Source organism: Scophthalmus maximus, chromosome 11, assembly GCF_022379125.1.
Source record: "Scophthalmus maximus strain ysfricsl-2021 chromosome 11, ASM2237912v1, whole genome shotgun sequence".
NCBI classification, from domain to species: Eukaryota; Metazoa; Chordata; class Actinopteri; order Pleuronectiformes; family Scophthalmidae; genus Scophthalmus; species Scophthalmus maximus.
The window spans coordinates 14,651,829-14,666,229 of NC_061525.1; the positions used below are offsets into that span (position 1 = coordinate 14,651,829).

At 42.1% G+C, this 14,401-nt stretch overlaps 1 protein-coding gene across 4 annotated transcripts in view; it reads right to left on the reverse strand.

The window, feature by feature from the left end:
* mcamb (melanoma cell adhesion molecule b) overlaps positions 1-12,806 on the reverse strand; it is a 30,587-nt gene extending 17,781 nt beyond the window's left edge. For all 4 annotated transcript variants that reach the window (XM_035623419.2, XM_035623418.2, XM_035623416.2 and 1 more), the window contains exon 1: positions 12,647-12,806. In XM_035623419.2, the coding sequence (XP_035479312.2) occupies positions 12,647-12,710 (64 nt within the window). In that variant the 5' untranslated portion in view covers positions 12,711-12,806. The remainder of the gene's footprint in view (positions 1-12,646) is intronic.
* Between the last annotated feature and the right edge of the window lie 1,595 nt (positions 12,807-14,401).

Below are 14,401 nucleotides of genomic sequence, written 5' to 3' on the forward strand. Positions count from 1 at the left end.
GAGTTCACCCTGTTCTCAAGCCTTTGATAACTACTTGGCAACAGGTCCAACTCCCCTTTGCTCAAAGTTTCCACACTCAGCTATTTTGATATGCCCCTAAACACACACACACACACAGACACACATGACTTCTGACTTCATGTGGGAGACGGTTGTCTTCCCGTGTCCAAACCCACGATTCTCATGACATATATATGTATGAAAAAATGTTTTAAATTGCTCCAACAATCTCACAAATCTATGCCTACTTGGATATGTGTATCTATATGTGTGTGTGTATGTGTGTGTGTTCAAGGGAGTCTCAGTGGGCCATTTCCTGATGCCTGCTCCCACGGCGGTGCAATCGCCCCCTCCATCCTCTTTCCCACGTCCCACTATACAAAAAATTGTCCGCGTATCAGCCGCTCTGCGAGCAGGCAGAAAGAAAATAACACAAGATGCGTGGAAGTATGGGAAAGGCCAACGGAAACTGTATTTCTGTTCCACGCTGATTGTGACTATACAGAAACAGCAGCAGAGATCGAGAGAGAGAGAGAGGGAGGTCCCATGACATGGCCTCACAAGTATTAGATGTGCATTGCTGGCTGCTGGCATATTATGGCTAAAAATAGATTGCAGATACACTCATATACAAACACACTGAAAGCTTTTTACCCATTGACTCACAGGATAAAGGTATTCAGCAGCAGCTCTCTCCTTTTTTGGTGGCTGCTTACATAAAAAAGAGAGAGAGATTTTAGATTACACAAAAATCTCTTGGTTAAAATGCCAGTGTTACCAAGACAAACAGTCTGATGGATAAACAGGCCAAACATTTGAACGTCGTGTTACAAAACGTGTGTTAAAGTGAAAACCCAGACAAATGCAATCCCATGCACGTCGTATGTCATGAGTTTGAAGAGTTCCAGATCTCATCACACTGGCACTTTAACTTCATGGGATGGACGATGTTTGTGAATTTCAAATGCTCATACATGATGAGTCGAAGCAGTTGTATGACGACAGAGATGGTTGAGTGAGTGCGTGAGTGAGGATGTGGTCTGAGTACATGAGAATGCAAATGTTCGCAAACGTTGATCAGGACATTTTCCAGAACGTTCCCATGCCAGCCCCCCGGGAAAATCTCCAGGAGCTTCACAGCGAGCGAGAGGGCGCTCTATCCAGGCGCCACCCCTCGCCTGAACGTTCCTGTTCCGGCTGTTCCCAACGCGTCTGACTCAGACAATCTCCTGTCATATTTCTGGAAAATGTGCGGACCCAATTTTAAGGACAGTTTTTACAGTAGAGTTAATGTCTGACAACACTTGAGGAGTTGATGATAACATTTCATCGAACCTGTAAAGACCAACCACTTCAAATGCAACTTCATAGAAAAAATGTACTTTGTGTATATTCAAAGGCCACCTAAGACTTTTTTAATACTCACAAAATGAGTCACGTATTTTTGGAAAGATTAACAGAATAACTCATCCCACACTGTGTTGTATCCAAACAAACATCCTGTTTCAATGCATTCACAAAAACACACAACAGAGGTAAAGATACAATTTGAAGCTTCTTTACTCACTGGCTGCACAAGCTCAAACCACCACTGCAGAGGAAGACGGTTCACAAGTAAAGATTCAGACGGTATTTTGTGCAGACTGTGCAAAGAAATGTTTTCTTAATCACACTCACATCATTGTGAGTTCTCACACACAAAACAGTGCCAGTGTGGTTGTGAACTCTCTCTCACATGCTCTACTTGCCAAAAGCCTTGCCCGTTTATCACAGGACAAATTAATAGGCCGATTTAAGATTTCTCACATGCTGTGTAATCGAGGTCCCGGCATGATGAAGCAACCGAGCGACGAAAACAATGATCTCTTTTGACTCCATCAGGTGTTTCTACTTGGAGAAGGCAGATTGAAATGAAATGAAGGGAGCGGAATCAAATCAGCTCATTTTCCACTGAATATCTGCTCTGACCTAGATGGATAACATATTTTGGCGGCCACAGTTTCATCAAGACCGAGATCCAGAAACACTGACTGGAAAATAGAAGGGGTAAATGAAACTTTGAGATAAGACAATAAATCTGGGCCTTAATAATCCCAGAGACAAACACTAAACCCAGAGAGAAGAGCAAACCATAAAAGTTAACAGCGAACAGTGATCTACTGTAACTAAACACTGTGAAGCCACAGCAAACACACCAGTCTGCTCTGTGGAGTCGGTGGTCATCGCTGAAGGCTGATAGGTTGCATTAGGTTAAAAGGATCCTAATGTGCATCTCAGCACAAAGCATTATTTCAGGAAAACAACATCTATTATTAAAGCAGGGTGTTGAACCAGGAGAGAAGAGACAGGGATCCTGACAGGACTGGAGTCTCCACTCCAGTTCCCAGAGGACGGTTTCTGATCCAAGGATCAACCAGGATCATCAAAGCGGTTCTTACTCTTTCGAGGACACGTATGGTCTGAGAGCTCCACACAATGCAACTCAAATAGCTTCACCAATTCAAATTACAGCTTTTTCTTGATTGCTTACACACTATTCCTAGACCTATTAACTAAACATCCCAAAGCATAACGCCATCTACCTAAAGCCATTATTTTAGAACAATGGATCCACATGAAGGAAGAGGAAGAGCAAGAAGTGGAGGAGGAGGAGGAAGGAAGGATATAAATTGTTTCAGATGATATTCATGCAACTCTTGTTGACCATGTCCTTGATTGGGCAAAGAGTGCAGCCAAATCTCAGCAGCTTTACAGTAGCTTCTATACTGTAATACGAAGCTTCAGAGAGAATAAGAGCTAAGTTACATACTGCGCTCTACTGTAACTTTGGATTCCTGTACTCTGCGCTGTTACAGCACATACATGTACTGTAGCTGTTGTGCTGTCTGAAATGCATTGAATTACTGTACCATATCACATACAGGTACAGTAATGTGTAGTTACTGTATGCTCCTAGTTTGTAAATGGGATGGTTTCCATCAGTACTTCTATTTTTCCAGAACTGAGAGATGAGCAACTGATGGAGGCAGAAGACTTTTATTTTCAAAAGCGTAAGAGAGGAAAATTGTGAATATGGTCAGACCAACAACACAGTATGCATAGAGAGGAGACGGACTCAATTTTCCACTTTATGTACAAACTGTTATTTTTCTTATGTTAGGTTACTATAAATTACAGTATTAGCTTATTTGTTGTTGTTGGCCAGGAAATTATTATACTCTATTCTACAGAACATTACTGTAAGGAATAAAAAATTTCTAAATGTATACATTGGTGGTGTCTTTATATTGTGTTCATCATTTAGAGTAAAAAGTTGGTGTTCAGGGGTAAAACCATAGGCGTCATTCGTTGAAGTAAAAGGTTTTTATGGAAGTGTTTGGAATTGATCTCACCAGTGTTTAATGGCAGTTTGTAGTCTGTGAGTGAATTTGATGGCTTTAGTGGGATGTCTGAAGGCAAAGTCTGGTCTTGATGGAAGAGGACATGGTTTTGAGTGGAGAGTTTGGTTTTGGCATGGAAGTTTGACATTTGTGCAAATGAGTGTGCAGTTATGCAATTGTGTTTAGAGTTTTGGGATATGGAGCCTTATTTCAAGAAATGTGTCTTAGCAATCGAGAAAAACTGTAATAGAATTTCGGTTCAATAATAGCTGCTCCAACAGTGAATAAAGAAGAGACACCTTATTCCAGACTATAATTCATGTTTCTAGTCATGAAAATTCAGAGTTGGAGAGAACTATCCAATCTGAAACCACATTTTCTGATATCATTGCATATTTTGCTTTACACTTAGAGAATATTAAATATTTATAATGTTTTACAGATATTGTTTTGCCTCTATGTTGCAAGATTGCCTGTTATGCTATATGAGGGACATATTGCACAAACACATACATAACCGCTCTGTAATTCCACATGTCTAGAATAAGTCTATATTGTATTTGTATATTTTTATTCTATATACTATTTCTATTTCTATCTTATTTATTTTGGATTCTGCGTCAGTTCTCATTTTATTCTTACAACATTTCCCCTTGTACTTCTACTTTTTTGTGCTGCAGCGTCAAATTGAATTTACTCCATAGAGGATCAATAACGGTACAGCTCATCTAATCTCATACTATCTTATCTTATTTTAGGTCAGTAAGTAGGTTTACACCATGCACCATAAACAATGACAACAATTTGTGTTTCCAGACACGTTTTTGTTCTATGAAGTATTTCCTCATTTTAAAATGTTTTCTAAATCTGCACATTTCGTTATGCCGGTCATGTCTTAGTTATGAAATTGTCTGTTTTATTTTTCGTGCTGCACATATGTTGTTGAGTGGAGCTGTGTTTTCATGATGAGCTCTCACAGGTCTTGTGTTCTCGTTGATCATTGGATTTGAAGTTGTCAACTGTGGATAGCCACTAAGTTCAAGGCCGGACTTGATGATGGACCTGATGATGAGACTTATCCTGCTCTAACGTCACCCTCTAGCTACACATTTGTTTTGGTCACTTCCCCCAAGAGGAGGCGCAGTCATATATCACACTCCCTTGACAATAGGCGAGCATTGAGCCCCGTGCAGGAATTAGCCACAGTCCCTGGCAAGCAGCACTGAAGTCTCATCTTCATCCCACTAAAAGGCAAAAGAGACCAGAGGTGAAAGGAGAGGCCCCCTTGGCCGAACAGTGGGGTGTGTTTTCACATTGACAGGACTTAGCAGAGGGACAGAGAGGGCTCTGTGTGTGTTTGACCTCAGAGCAGAGACAAGAGGTGCAGAGGCACATGAATCACGGCGTCGGAATGAAGAAGAGACAACTCCTCAACCAGAAATCAAAGTGCAGCAGCCAGTGATGGAGTACGATGGAGTGCACGTTCAATGCATGAGATCAGTCTGCATTCCTCTGCAGCCACTAATCAATAACATCTCACAGGTCTTCTACAATGTATGATAATTCTTAGAACATTGTCCTACGTCAGCTCAACAACAAAGTAAAAATAAGACATCAACCCGAGCAGAAAACGTTTTCAGTTCCTCTCTTTGCTCTCAGTTTGACATCACAAATCTAAAACAAACGTTTGTGTGTTTTTTCACATTAGGACCATAAACTATGTTCATGAACACACTTCAAATCTGTAAGTCTGACTGTAAATCATGGACACAATCAATCACACACTGTAAAAGCCTTTCAGGTGTGCTCCATGCCGACATCTGGAAACCACACCTCTTTTAGAAAAATTCAAGCCCATCTTGTTGGGACACCATTTCCTGTCTCGGTTTTTTCATCTTATTTTGGATTTTGCTGCATTAATGTCTGTTTGATGCTTTGCAGTGTCACTGATTTGCAGCGCGCGTGTCCTGCAGCTCTGCGGATGCTCTCCTTTGACATTAATACAGAGATAAAAATCTGGAAATGTATAAAGAGAGATTTCTTAATTTCTCTTAGCGGTCTGATACCTTGTCAAATACATCTTACCCACTTCAGTCTTTTACTTTCTTGCACAAGCACAAAAATAACCTTATAAAACGACAGACTTTAGTATAATAGCTACTGGAGTTATTATTGTTTAAGAGGTTATGGTCTGTATGACACAAGAAAATTACTCTGACAAAACAACACCATCAGTTAATGGCTGTATTATTAGAATTTAATTTGGCTCATAGAATCTCCCCACATTTTACTCCTTAAATAGTCTAGAGGCAAACACTGTCAGCTCTAATCATCCATGGAAACAAATCTGGGGAAGAGAACAACAGTGGAGAGTCCAAAGACATTTTTATATTCAAAGCATTAAAGAACCTGATTTCAGGACTTGAAACAAATTTCTCCCAAGGTTTCAGGTTTTTCACGGTGGAATGGTGAGACAGGCTGACAATAATCTTAAAGCTGAAATACGAGTCACACTCTGCACTCGTGAAACCTTTAAAAAGGGTGTGAATATGAGCTATGTGCTAAAAACTGCATTTTATCGAGCAGTGGAGACACTGTGCATTTATAGCGACGGCTGACGTCATGCTTGTCATGTCATTGTAAAAGTTTAGTGGTATTGTGGGTCATAAATTACTTAGTGTGAGTAAAGTGTGAGTTTTGCAATGTCTCTGAAGTTAATGAAATTAGCATTTTCTAATTCACATAAGGCCCATGTATCACACATCCCACATCCCGTCTGACAGTGTGAATGGTGTCGATTTCAGCATTTTGGTAAAACTCCACACCACTGCAATGAAGAAGAATGTTAACTATCTCTAAGAGTCGAGCGACCATGTAGGAAGCATCATTTTGACATCGGAGTCAGTGTGACTGAGAAGAAGGAACAACTGGCTCGTCTCGGGGGGCCACTCAACAACCTTTGACCCAGAGTGAGGGGGGAGACAAAGTAAACTGGAGCATTTACAAGTAAAAAAAAAAAAATGCCAGATCTCAAATGTTTGTAGACTTAAACAACTTGCAACCAAAACCTTGTCACTGAGCAGAAATGCATTTAAGAGAACTGTGAATAATTATGCAAACGGGGGGAAAAAGGGGTACCTTTTATGGTTTGTACTGTTGAACTCACAATTTTCCATAATTGCATATTTTACTAGACAATGAGATCCTTGGGAGTATTTAAAACTAAGTTTATCTTTGTGCTATTGTCACAGCTCAGTATTACTGGAAGGCCATCATGGAATAGTTATATTAGTAATGCCCACATTCAGTGCATAAGGAAGTGAGCTCTTGCTGTAGGAAGGTGTGATGGATAGGCGACTGTAACTGTGATCTTAATCTTTTCATAGCCTCTTTTCAAGGGTTTTAGGAGTCTAACCCTACAATATATAGATTATTCACCAACGCCACAACCTTTCCTGAAGCTTAATCTTTACTCATGTTTATTTTTCATTCATTCAAAAGGCACAATGCCCATTAATTAACATGCAAACTTGCGTACGGAAGTCCAACATATAAATGTGCCAGATTTTCATCTTTTAACCTCAGCCCCCTGAGCTGTGATGTTTTTGGCTGATTAGTTTTCTAATTATTTTTTTAAAGAAAAACAAAACGGGCAGGACTATTGTCACAGGGACTCGACGATTTTTTTTCAGAATAAACGCATATTTTTAATACATCTAGTATTAATCTGATGTAATGGTGACTGAGAACAGAACGTTGATAAGGCATTTAATAAAATCTTTTTCATTTATTATTAATGAAATTACTGACTTTAAAAATACTTGTAGTGTGGCCATAGAGAATACTATAAAAGGGCAGAGGTGCATTTAAGATAATATTACAGCAGCCTCATCGCTGATCAAAAAGTTTCCTCACAACAGATATCTGTCGAGAAAAGTAACTTTTATTCAACGGTTTTCAAAAATCACTGTGTTTCAATTTAAAGAGTGCAATAGTCCCAAATATGATCAAACAGTGCAACAAACAATACAAGTTTGGCTGAATGTTGGTCTGAGTCTAAGAGTGGAGCTCTATTGTATTTAATAAAACTGCTAGAGATGAACAAATAATAAGAGCTTCCCATGCATTATAATACCTATAATATGAATTACTGTATGGTCAGGAGAGGGCTCCTCCCAGACCATGATGACAAACTGTTTGGTGATTTAACCACCGGAATATTAACAACAACCGTTGTTAATGAAATATTATAATGAATTATAAAGGCATACATGGAATATTCAAATAAAAGTGTATTCAGACAACGATTCTAAAGTTTCTCAGAGTGAAACAACAACGCTGCTCTAACAAAACTAACCCTGAGCAGGTGTGTGTGTGTGTGTGCGTGTGCGTGTGCGTGCGTGCGTGCGTGCGTGCGTGCGTGCGTGCGTGCGTGCATGCGTGCGTGCGTGTGTGTGTGTGTGTGTTTGTGTGTGTGTGAGGGAACCAGGTGTACACAGCTGTCCATCTGATGAGGGAACTTCAGAGCAGCAGTAGGTGGTAACAGTCAGACGGGAGCCGCGTGTTCAGATGCTGTTCTCGCTAAAAGTGACGTTCTCCAAACCCCCTGATACGAACAGCGTTGCCCTACAGACACACCAGATACACTGAAGCTGTTCAGTGTGCGTTGAGGATCTCAGCTATGACCTACAGATGAAATGACTCACTGCACATCTACAGACAAGGCTGATATTGTGTTGACGCGCTCTGCCGTGTATCACTGACGGGGTGTTTCATACTATCAAAACCAAAGCTGTGCTGAAAAATGATGCAGGAAAGATGTTTGCCCATTTCCGACCATGTACACAAACAAAAAGGGTTTTTTCTCTATGGTAGAAAAATGTGGACAACTGATCATGTTTTCTTCTGTTCTGATAAACACAGACTGGACAAAACAGACTGTCGACTTCCTTTTATGCAGTTGACAAGAGCCGAAGATATCAGTCAACAAGGCGAACCTGCAGACACAAAGGGAACACCCATGATGACAACAGCACAGACCTGCACGGCCCCCACCTTCTCCATCACTGGTTTGCTATATTGACCCAAGTAATGGTGATAATGGATGTTTTTCACGTCAATAGGAAGATCAAACAGTAAGGGAAACCTTTTGTTTCTGCAGTGGCGGCTCCCAAGTGCACTGCTTCGACCCATTATGTGGCTCTGCAGGGAGACGCTGCATCCAAATGGTGTTTCCGTAAAAACATGTCAGAAGGATTTCCTCTGCTTTCACGATCTAACAGTCCTAAACGCACAGAATAATCAGTAATGTGTCTTTTCATTTTCGCTCACATTACCTCATGCTGCACGTAAAAGCCTACGGTGCCGTCAACAATCTCAAACTGTCCTTTGCCCGATCGTCTACCGACAGTGGGAGCAGAGGAAAGCAGAGTCAAAGAAGAAGAATGCACCATGTACACTAACAAATCCATTACATCAAGAAATCTGTCAGGAAAAACCTTCTCTGTGGCACCGTCACACACCAACCTGGTCATGACGTCAGATAATGAACTGACTACTGTTGACCAGTCACTGGTGCGACTGTTCACACCAGACCAGTGTTGTTCGAGGGGGAACAGATGCTGAAATTCACATGCTTTGAGCGCTCTGACTGAAACTGCAGGGGTTTTTCCCCCATCAACGGGTTTGCAATGTTGCTTTTACTCTTGACGACGGTCGAACAAGATGATTATTTTTCACCATTTGGTCACGACCATAGACACGTTGTTGCCACCATGCTACAGAAGTACAGCAATAAGTTGACAGAAATGTTCAGATCTTTTCAAAGACAGCCTATTGAGGTTTTTTCTCAACAGTAACAGCTGTGGCTACAAGTGGAAATGACTTTACACACGGCGTTACTGGGTAATGGTGGGACTGGGCTATAAAATGATCTTGATAAGTATCATGAAACTGAGTAATTTTCGATGAATTTAACTTTGTTCTGCGTTTGTTCAACCGTCGTCGGCACCATAAATATGACCCCGAAAAAGTATTGGGATCATATATTTTTGGCCATATGGTTCAGCCTTAGACAATGGCACACTGATTTTCTGTAGACTCCTCCAAGACAGTCACTTGATGTTATAACGGGCCGACCTGACTGAAAAGAGGCCACGTCCAACCGTGTGTAGAAAACATCAATGTCTTTTATTAACAAGGTTCAAAACTGTACTGAAATTCATGTGACTTGCTAAAACTGTATGCACAAGAAGAGACATGTCCAAAAAGTCTTCAGAAAGCAATATCTATTAGCCACTGGTTCCAACTAACCAAATAGGGATGGTCCATTTACCATCAGAGGAAATTACATTTTTGAATCAAAGGTCAGACAAAGAAGCATTAAAAAATGACGGCGTCATGTTCAAGAACAATTGCGGTTATTTAAGATCCTGTCCTTCTCCTTACTATTACGTTCCACTGGTCTATAACATCCAATGACACAACACATATTCACCAGCCTTTGTCCTGCTTCCTTTCCAGGATTCTCCGGGGATCTGGATAATGTTTCACTAATCCTAACAACCGTATATTCACCAAAACAATTTTAGACATCTCCAGATTGATGTTCCACCGTCACGGCCCAGATCAAAAACAGTGGAGGGCTGCTCCTCTTCTATGTGCTGTCCTCGGGAGTGTGTTGCATGGGAACGCAAAAAAAAAACAAAAAAAAAAAACAGAGCGCTTCAACAGCTCAGGGCTTTATTTCAGGAAAAGATAAGACACCATGTGCCCATGACAAACTCTCTCTAGACAAGGACCTGGTTTGAGAGTGTAAGTCATTATTTCCATCATCTGTTTACACATTTAAGAAAAATTGTAACATTGTAGGAAAAAAAAAGAAGATCATGAATACACCCTGCTTTACACAGTGTTATATCTGGTAAATGAAGTGAGGGCAAAATCAAACAAGATCCTAGACTTCCATTTTTTTTTTTCCCGATGTCCAACCTGCTTCACAAACAAAGAGCTGTTCATAGATGTGGAAATAAAACAGAAGCAGTCACAGTCCTCGCTGTGGATATGTGCCGGAAGAGAAGTCTGAAGTAAGGGACTTTCATTTCAGGCCTGCTCTGCTCTGCTGATCCTCGGCCAGATTGCCGGGCCTAATTGTCTATGCCGCGGTCGAGACACAACAAGGACATTTATTGTCCGTGACCGGCTCGCTTCTTCTGAAGAGCAGCAGTCGTTGAAACCCAGGCTCAGTGGCTCAGCTGCAGCAGAAAGTGTTGACCTTTAAATCATCGAGGTCTCATGTGGCTGCTCTTTGGCTCGGCTTGATTAACTGATGTCACAGGAAAAGAATAGCATCCTTATCGACAGCATGTCCGTCCTTCCTCCGAAGTCATCACAGGCTGGAGATAGAGTTTTGGCACTGGCACAATCGCACTCATTTGCATCCCCCATGTTCACATACATGTGCATGTATTCATATAGAGTGTCCTTGCAGATCACCAACATCATCAAATGCTTGAGATAGTAACTTTGAAACATTTCGCCGGCCTAACAGGTTCGAGCAACATACAATAACACCATCAATCAATTAGTCAATGAACAATCTGCAGCAATTTTTCAAGCAAAAAAAAAATTATGAAAAATTGTTAGTCGCAGTCCTAAAATCAACTGGCAGCAGTCAATTGTTGACAGGTGCAAAAGATCTACACCTTTGACAGACATTTCAATATATTTATTGTTAAATTCTGAAATCCAACACGTGGAAAACAGCTCTACAGAGAATATCCCATGTCAAATTTCTGAATGAGGTCTGATTGATATATTAATTTGCTCAAAAAATCACCTGCGCAAACAAGGGAAAAACTTGAGGCGGAAAACAGGCAGAAGTGCAGGAAGTGAACTTGATTGAGGGCAGAGAGTTGGATGAGATCACAGACAATGGTTGGGCTGAACCTTAACAGGAGATCAACACACTACAGAGAGGTAAGGAATGTGGTCGATGACAAACAGGAATAAGGAAAGGTAAAGACGTGGGGAGAGAATGTAGGGAGGGAGAGGAGGGGAGTGCAGGCTCACAAAGAGGAAAGGTGGGGAGGTCACAGGTCACACTGACATGACGCAAACCAACACAGGAGACGTCCTTTAAAGTGAAGTTGTCAATGTGGAGAGCTCAGGCGGCGTGCCCTTCTCACCCACATAAACAACACTGTCCTCTGACAATAAACAGCCTATATCTGCACCTCACCAAAAAAAACTTTGTTTATTACTCAACTCTCTCACAGCTGATTTAAAAGACGGGATCTATTTGAGAATAAACAAGAGGACAAGATGACACAGAAACATCATACAAATGCCCCACTGTAAACCTGTGCAGTGGGAGCCGGTGTGTATCTCACACTGAGACTGTGTTTGACTGGGTGTGTGTGTGTGTGCGTGCGTGCGTGCGTGCGTGCGTGCGTGTGTGTGTGTGTGTGTGTTGGAAACAGGGTCGAGCTATTCACCAAGCAAGGAGCTGGCAGAAAGCAGAGGGAGAGGTCCCCTGTGGGGAAAACTTTTCAGATTAACCAAAAGTAACTTCAAGTACCATGGAAATTAGCAAACGTGTGGCACGTCATTATCGTCATTTCAATGACCACGTTTTACAGTGCGGCGTCTGCCCAACAATCCTGGAGTCACAACGTGAAAGTGCAAGGGGGCCACCACCCCCCCACAGTATTCAAGTTTGTGTCAAGCACTTCTTTCTTTAAAACCCATTCTGTGTGAGAAGAAGAGAAGGTGTGAGCACACGCGTGCAGCCAGGTGGCTGCAGCAACAGGATGGTGTATACACCAGCCTCTGTTGATTTTGACTGTAAAATCATGTAAGCAAGAGGAGACAGTGTCCAGGAGCTGCGCCTGGGTCGGGGCAGCAGCAGCGCAAGTTTCTATTGCAGCCAACTGTTGTCATTAGACCTGTTTGGTTCCAAAATATCTCATAAAAACCCAACAAACATGAGTTGAAAAATCAGAGTCAGAGTAGAAGAAAGATCCCAAACACTGAACTCTCCCCACATCAGATACAGTTTCTAATTTACAACTGTCAAGACAAACCTCTGTGTGTTCCAAGCTGTATGGAGACTATAGTTTAAAGACTGTCTCCACCAAACACACACACACACACACTGTTAAAGTGTGATGTTTCCCTGGGGTCAAAAGGTTGCAACGCCTCCACGACGCCGCGCCAACTCAGGCCAAACACGGGTCCAAAACGCATGTGGTGCTGCGCGCACTCACCTCCCCGGGTGTGGAGGAGGACCAGGAGTCCGACGAGCAGAGAGGCAGTGTCCCACACAGCCATGGTCGTTGGTCGGTGCTGCAGCAGCTGTCTGTGCTCGGGTGTGTGTGTGTGTGTGTGTGAGTGTGTGTGAGGAGCTGGTCGTCCTGGAGAGAGAGAGAGAGAGAGAGAGAGAGAGGCGGTGCGGCGCAGGGAGGCACATGAAGAGACAGGAGGTATTCCACTGTAAGAAGTGTCCGTCTGCACAAATCACGAAGCCAAACCGCACAGTGGGTCCGACATGCTATATATTGTATGTCCATTTGACTTCATACAACACCGTCTCATTACTATTTGTGGCGTATTCGTGAAGATTAAATGACCAAAAAAAAAAAACAACATCAGTTAAAAAAAGCCCGTGATCAAATAAGTTTTGACTGTGTTTATTTTTTGCAGTGTGCGGAAAAGGAGGGTCCCTAGTATACAGGGAGGGCGGAGGTCTGCAGTAAAGTACTGTATGAAATTATGATTTACTGCGTCCTTGTCGTTGCCAAAGATCTAAACATCACATATGTACTCACCGAGAGAACGACACCTCGTGTCCCCTCAGTGGGGAACAGGTCTGAGGATTGGATGGAGAGACGCCTGGGTGTGAAGGTGTGGCACTTGTTTCCTCTTTTGCATTATGTCTGATGATTTCATGATGATATGTGTAGTTTGGCTTGCAGACAGACAGGACCGTCACAACCACACACACAACCGACAGTTTGTGACTGACAACGTGCAAATCATTTCGTCTTCTGGTTTATTAGCAGGGCCGGAGTGGGGCAACTTTTCAGCCCGGGAGGTTCTGGCCCAAGATCGGCCCACTTTTTCTATGGTGTGGTGGAAATTGAATACACGAAGCAACAGTTCAGCTTTTACTACCGTGTAGTTTTTATTGTTTAATATGTTCTAACAAATGTATTCAATTCGGCAGCGACCAACCGCTCATGAATGGCATTTGTGACATGTCTGACAATGATAGCTCACTGGTCCTTTGATGTGACCTCTATCAATTTGAACTGAAAACATTCCTGCCTCTCTGACCTCATCTGCAATCATGTCCTTTATCACCTGAGAACATCCCCAACTTTACCAACAATGTCCTTTGAAAGTACAGTCACAAGAGAACCTCTACCTTTTGCGCCAGTGTCATGAAGCTTCTTTCTTTGCTCAGTACAACTGCTAATGTGCTGTTGAAGGCACAGATCATACCGGCTCAAAAGTATGACCAATTCTAGAAAGTTGCCATGATTGACTGCAGTATTTTCTATGAGCAGCCTCTGCTTGACCCCCTCTGTAACTAAGTCCACATTTGCCTATGACTTTTATCACATCTATGATGCGTTCCATCACCTGACGCTTCTTTTTCACCTGCTCATGATGTAGAGACATTTGTTTGCCAGCCAGCAGGCTTTTTACATCTGCCCTTTGAGCCAACAGAAAGTAAGCATCAGCACTGTCTCTGTGGACCTTACTTTTCTCATGCTCCTCTCTCCGCTGATGAACATGTTTCCATGTTTTCATACCTCCCTTTATGAAAGGACTATCACTTGCTGCAGATGAAAATGCCAAACACACAGTGATTGTGTTTTTTCACTGTACGTCAGCCACTGTCAGTACGTCAGTTGGTGCCATGCTTGCTGTGAAACACTTTAGCTAGCAGAGGATGTTTTGTGGGTTGCTGAGGATGGTAATGGAAAAACGTGTCTAAATCCTGTGGTTGAGGATGA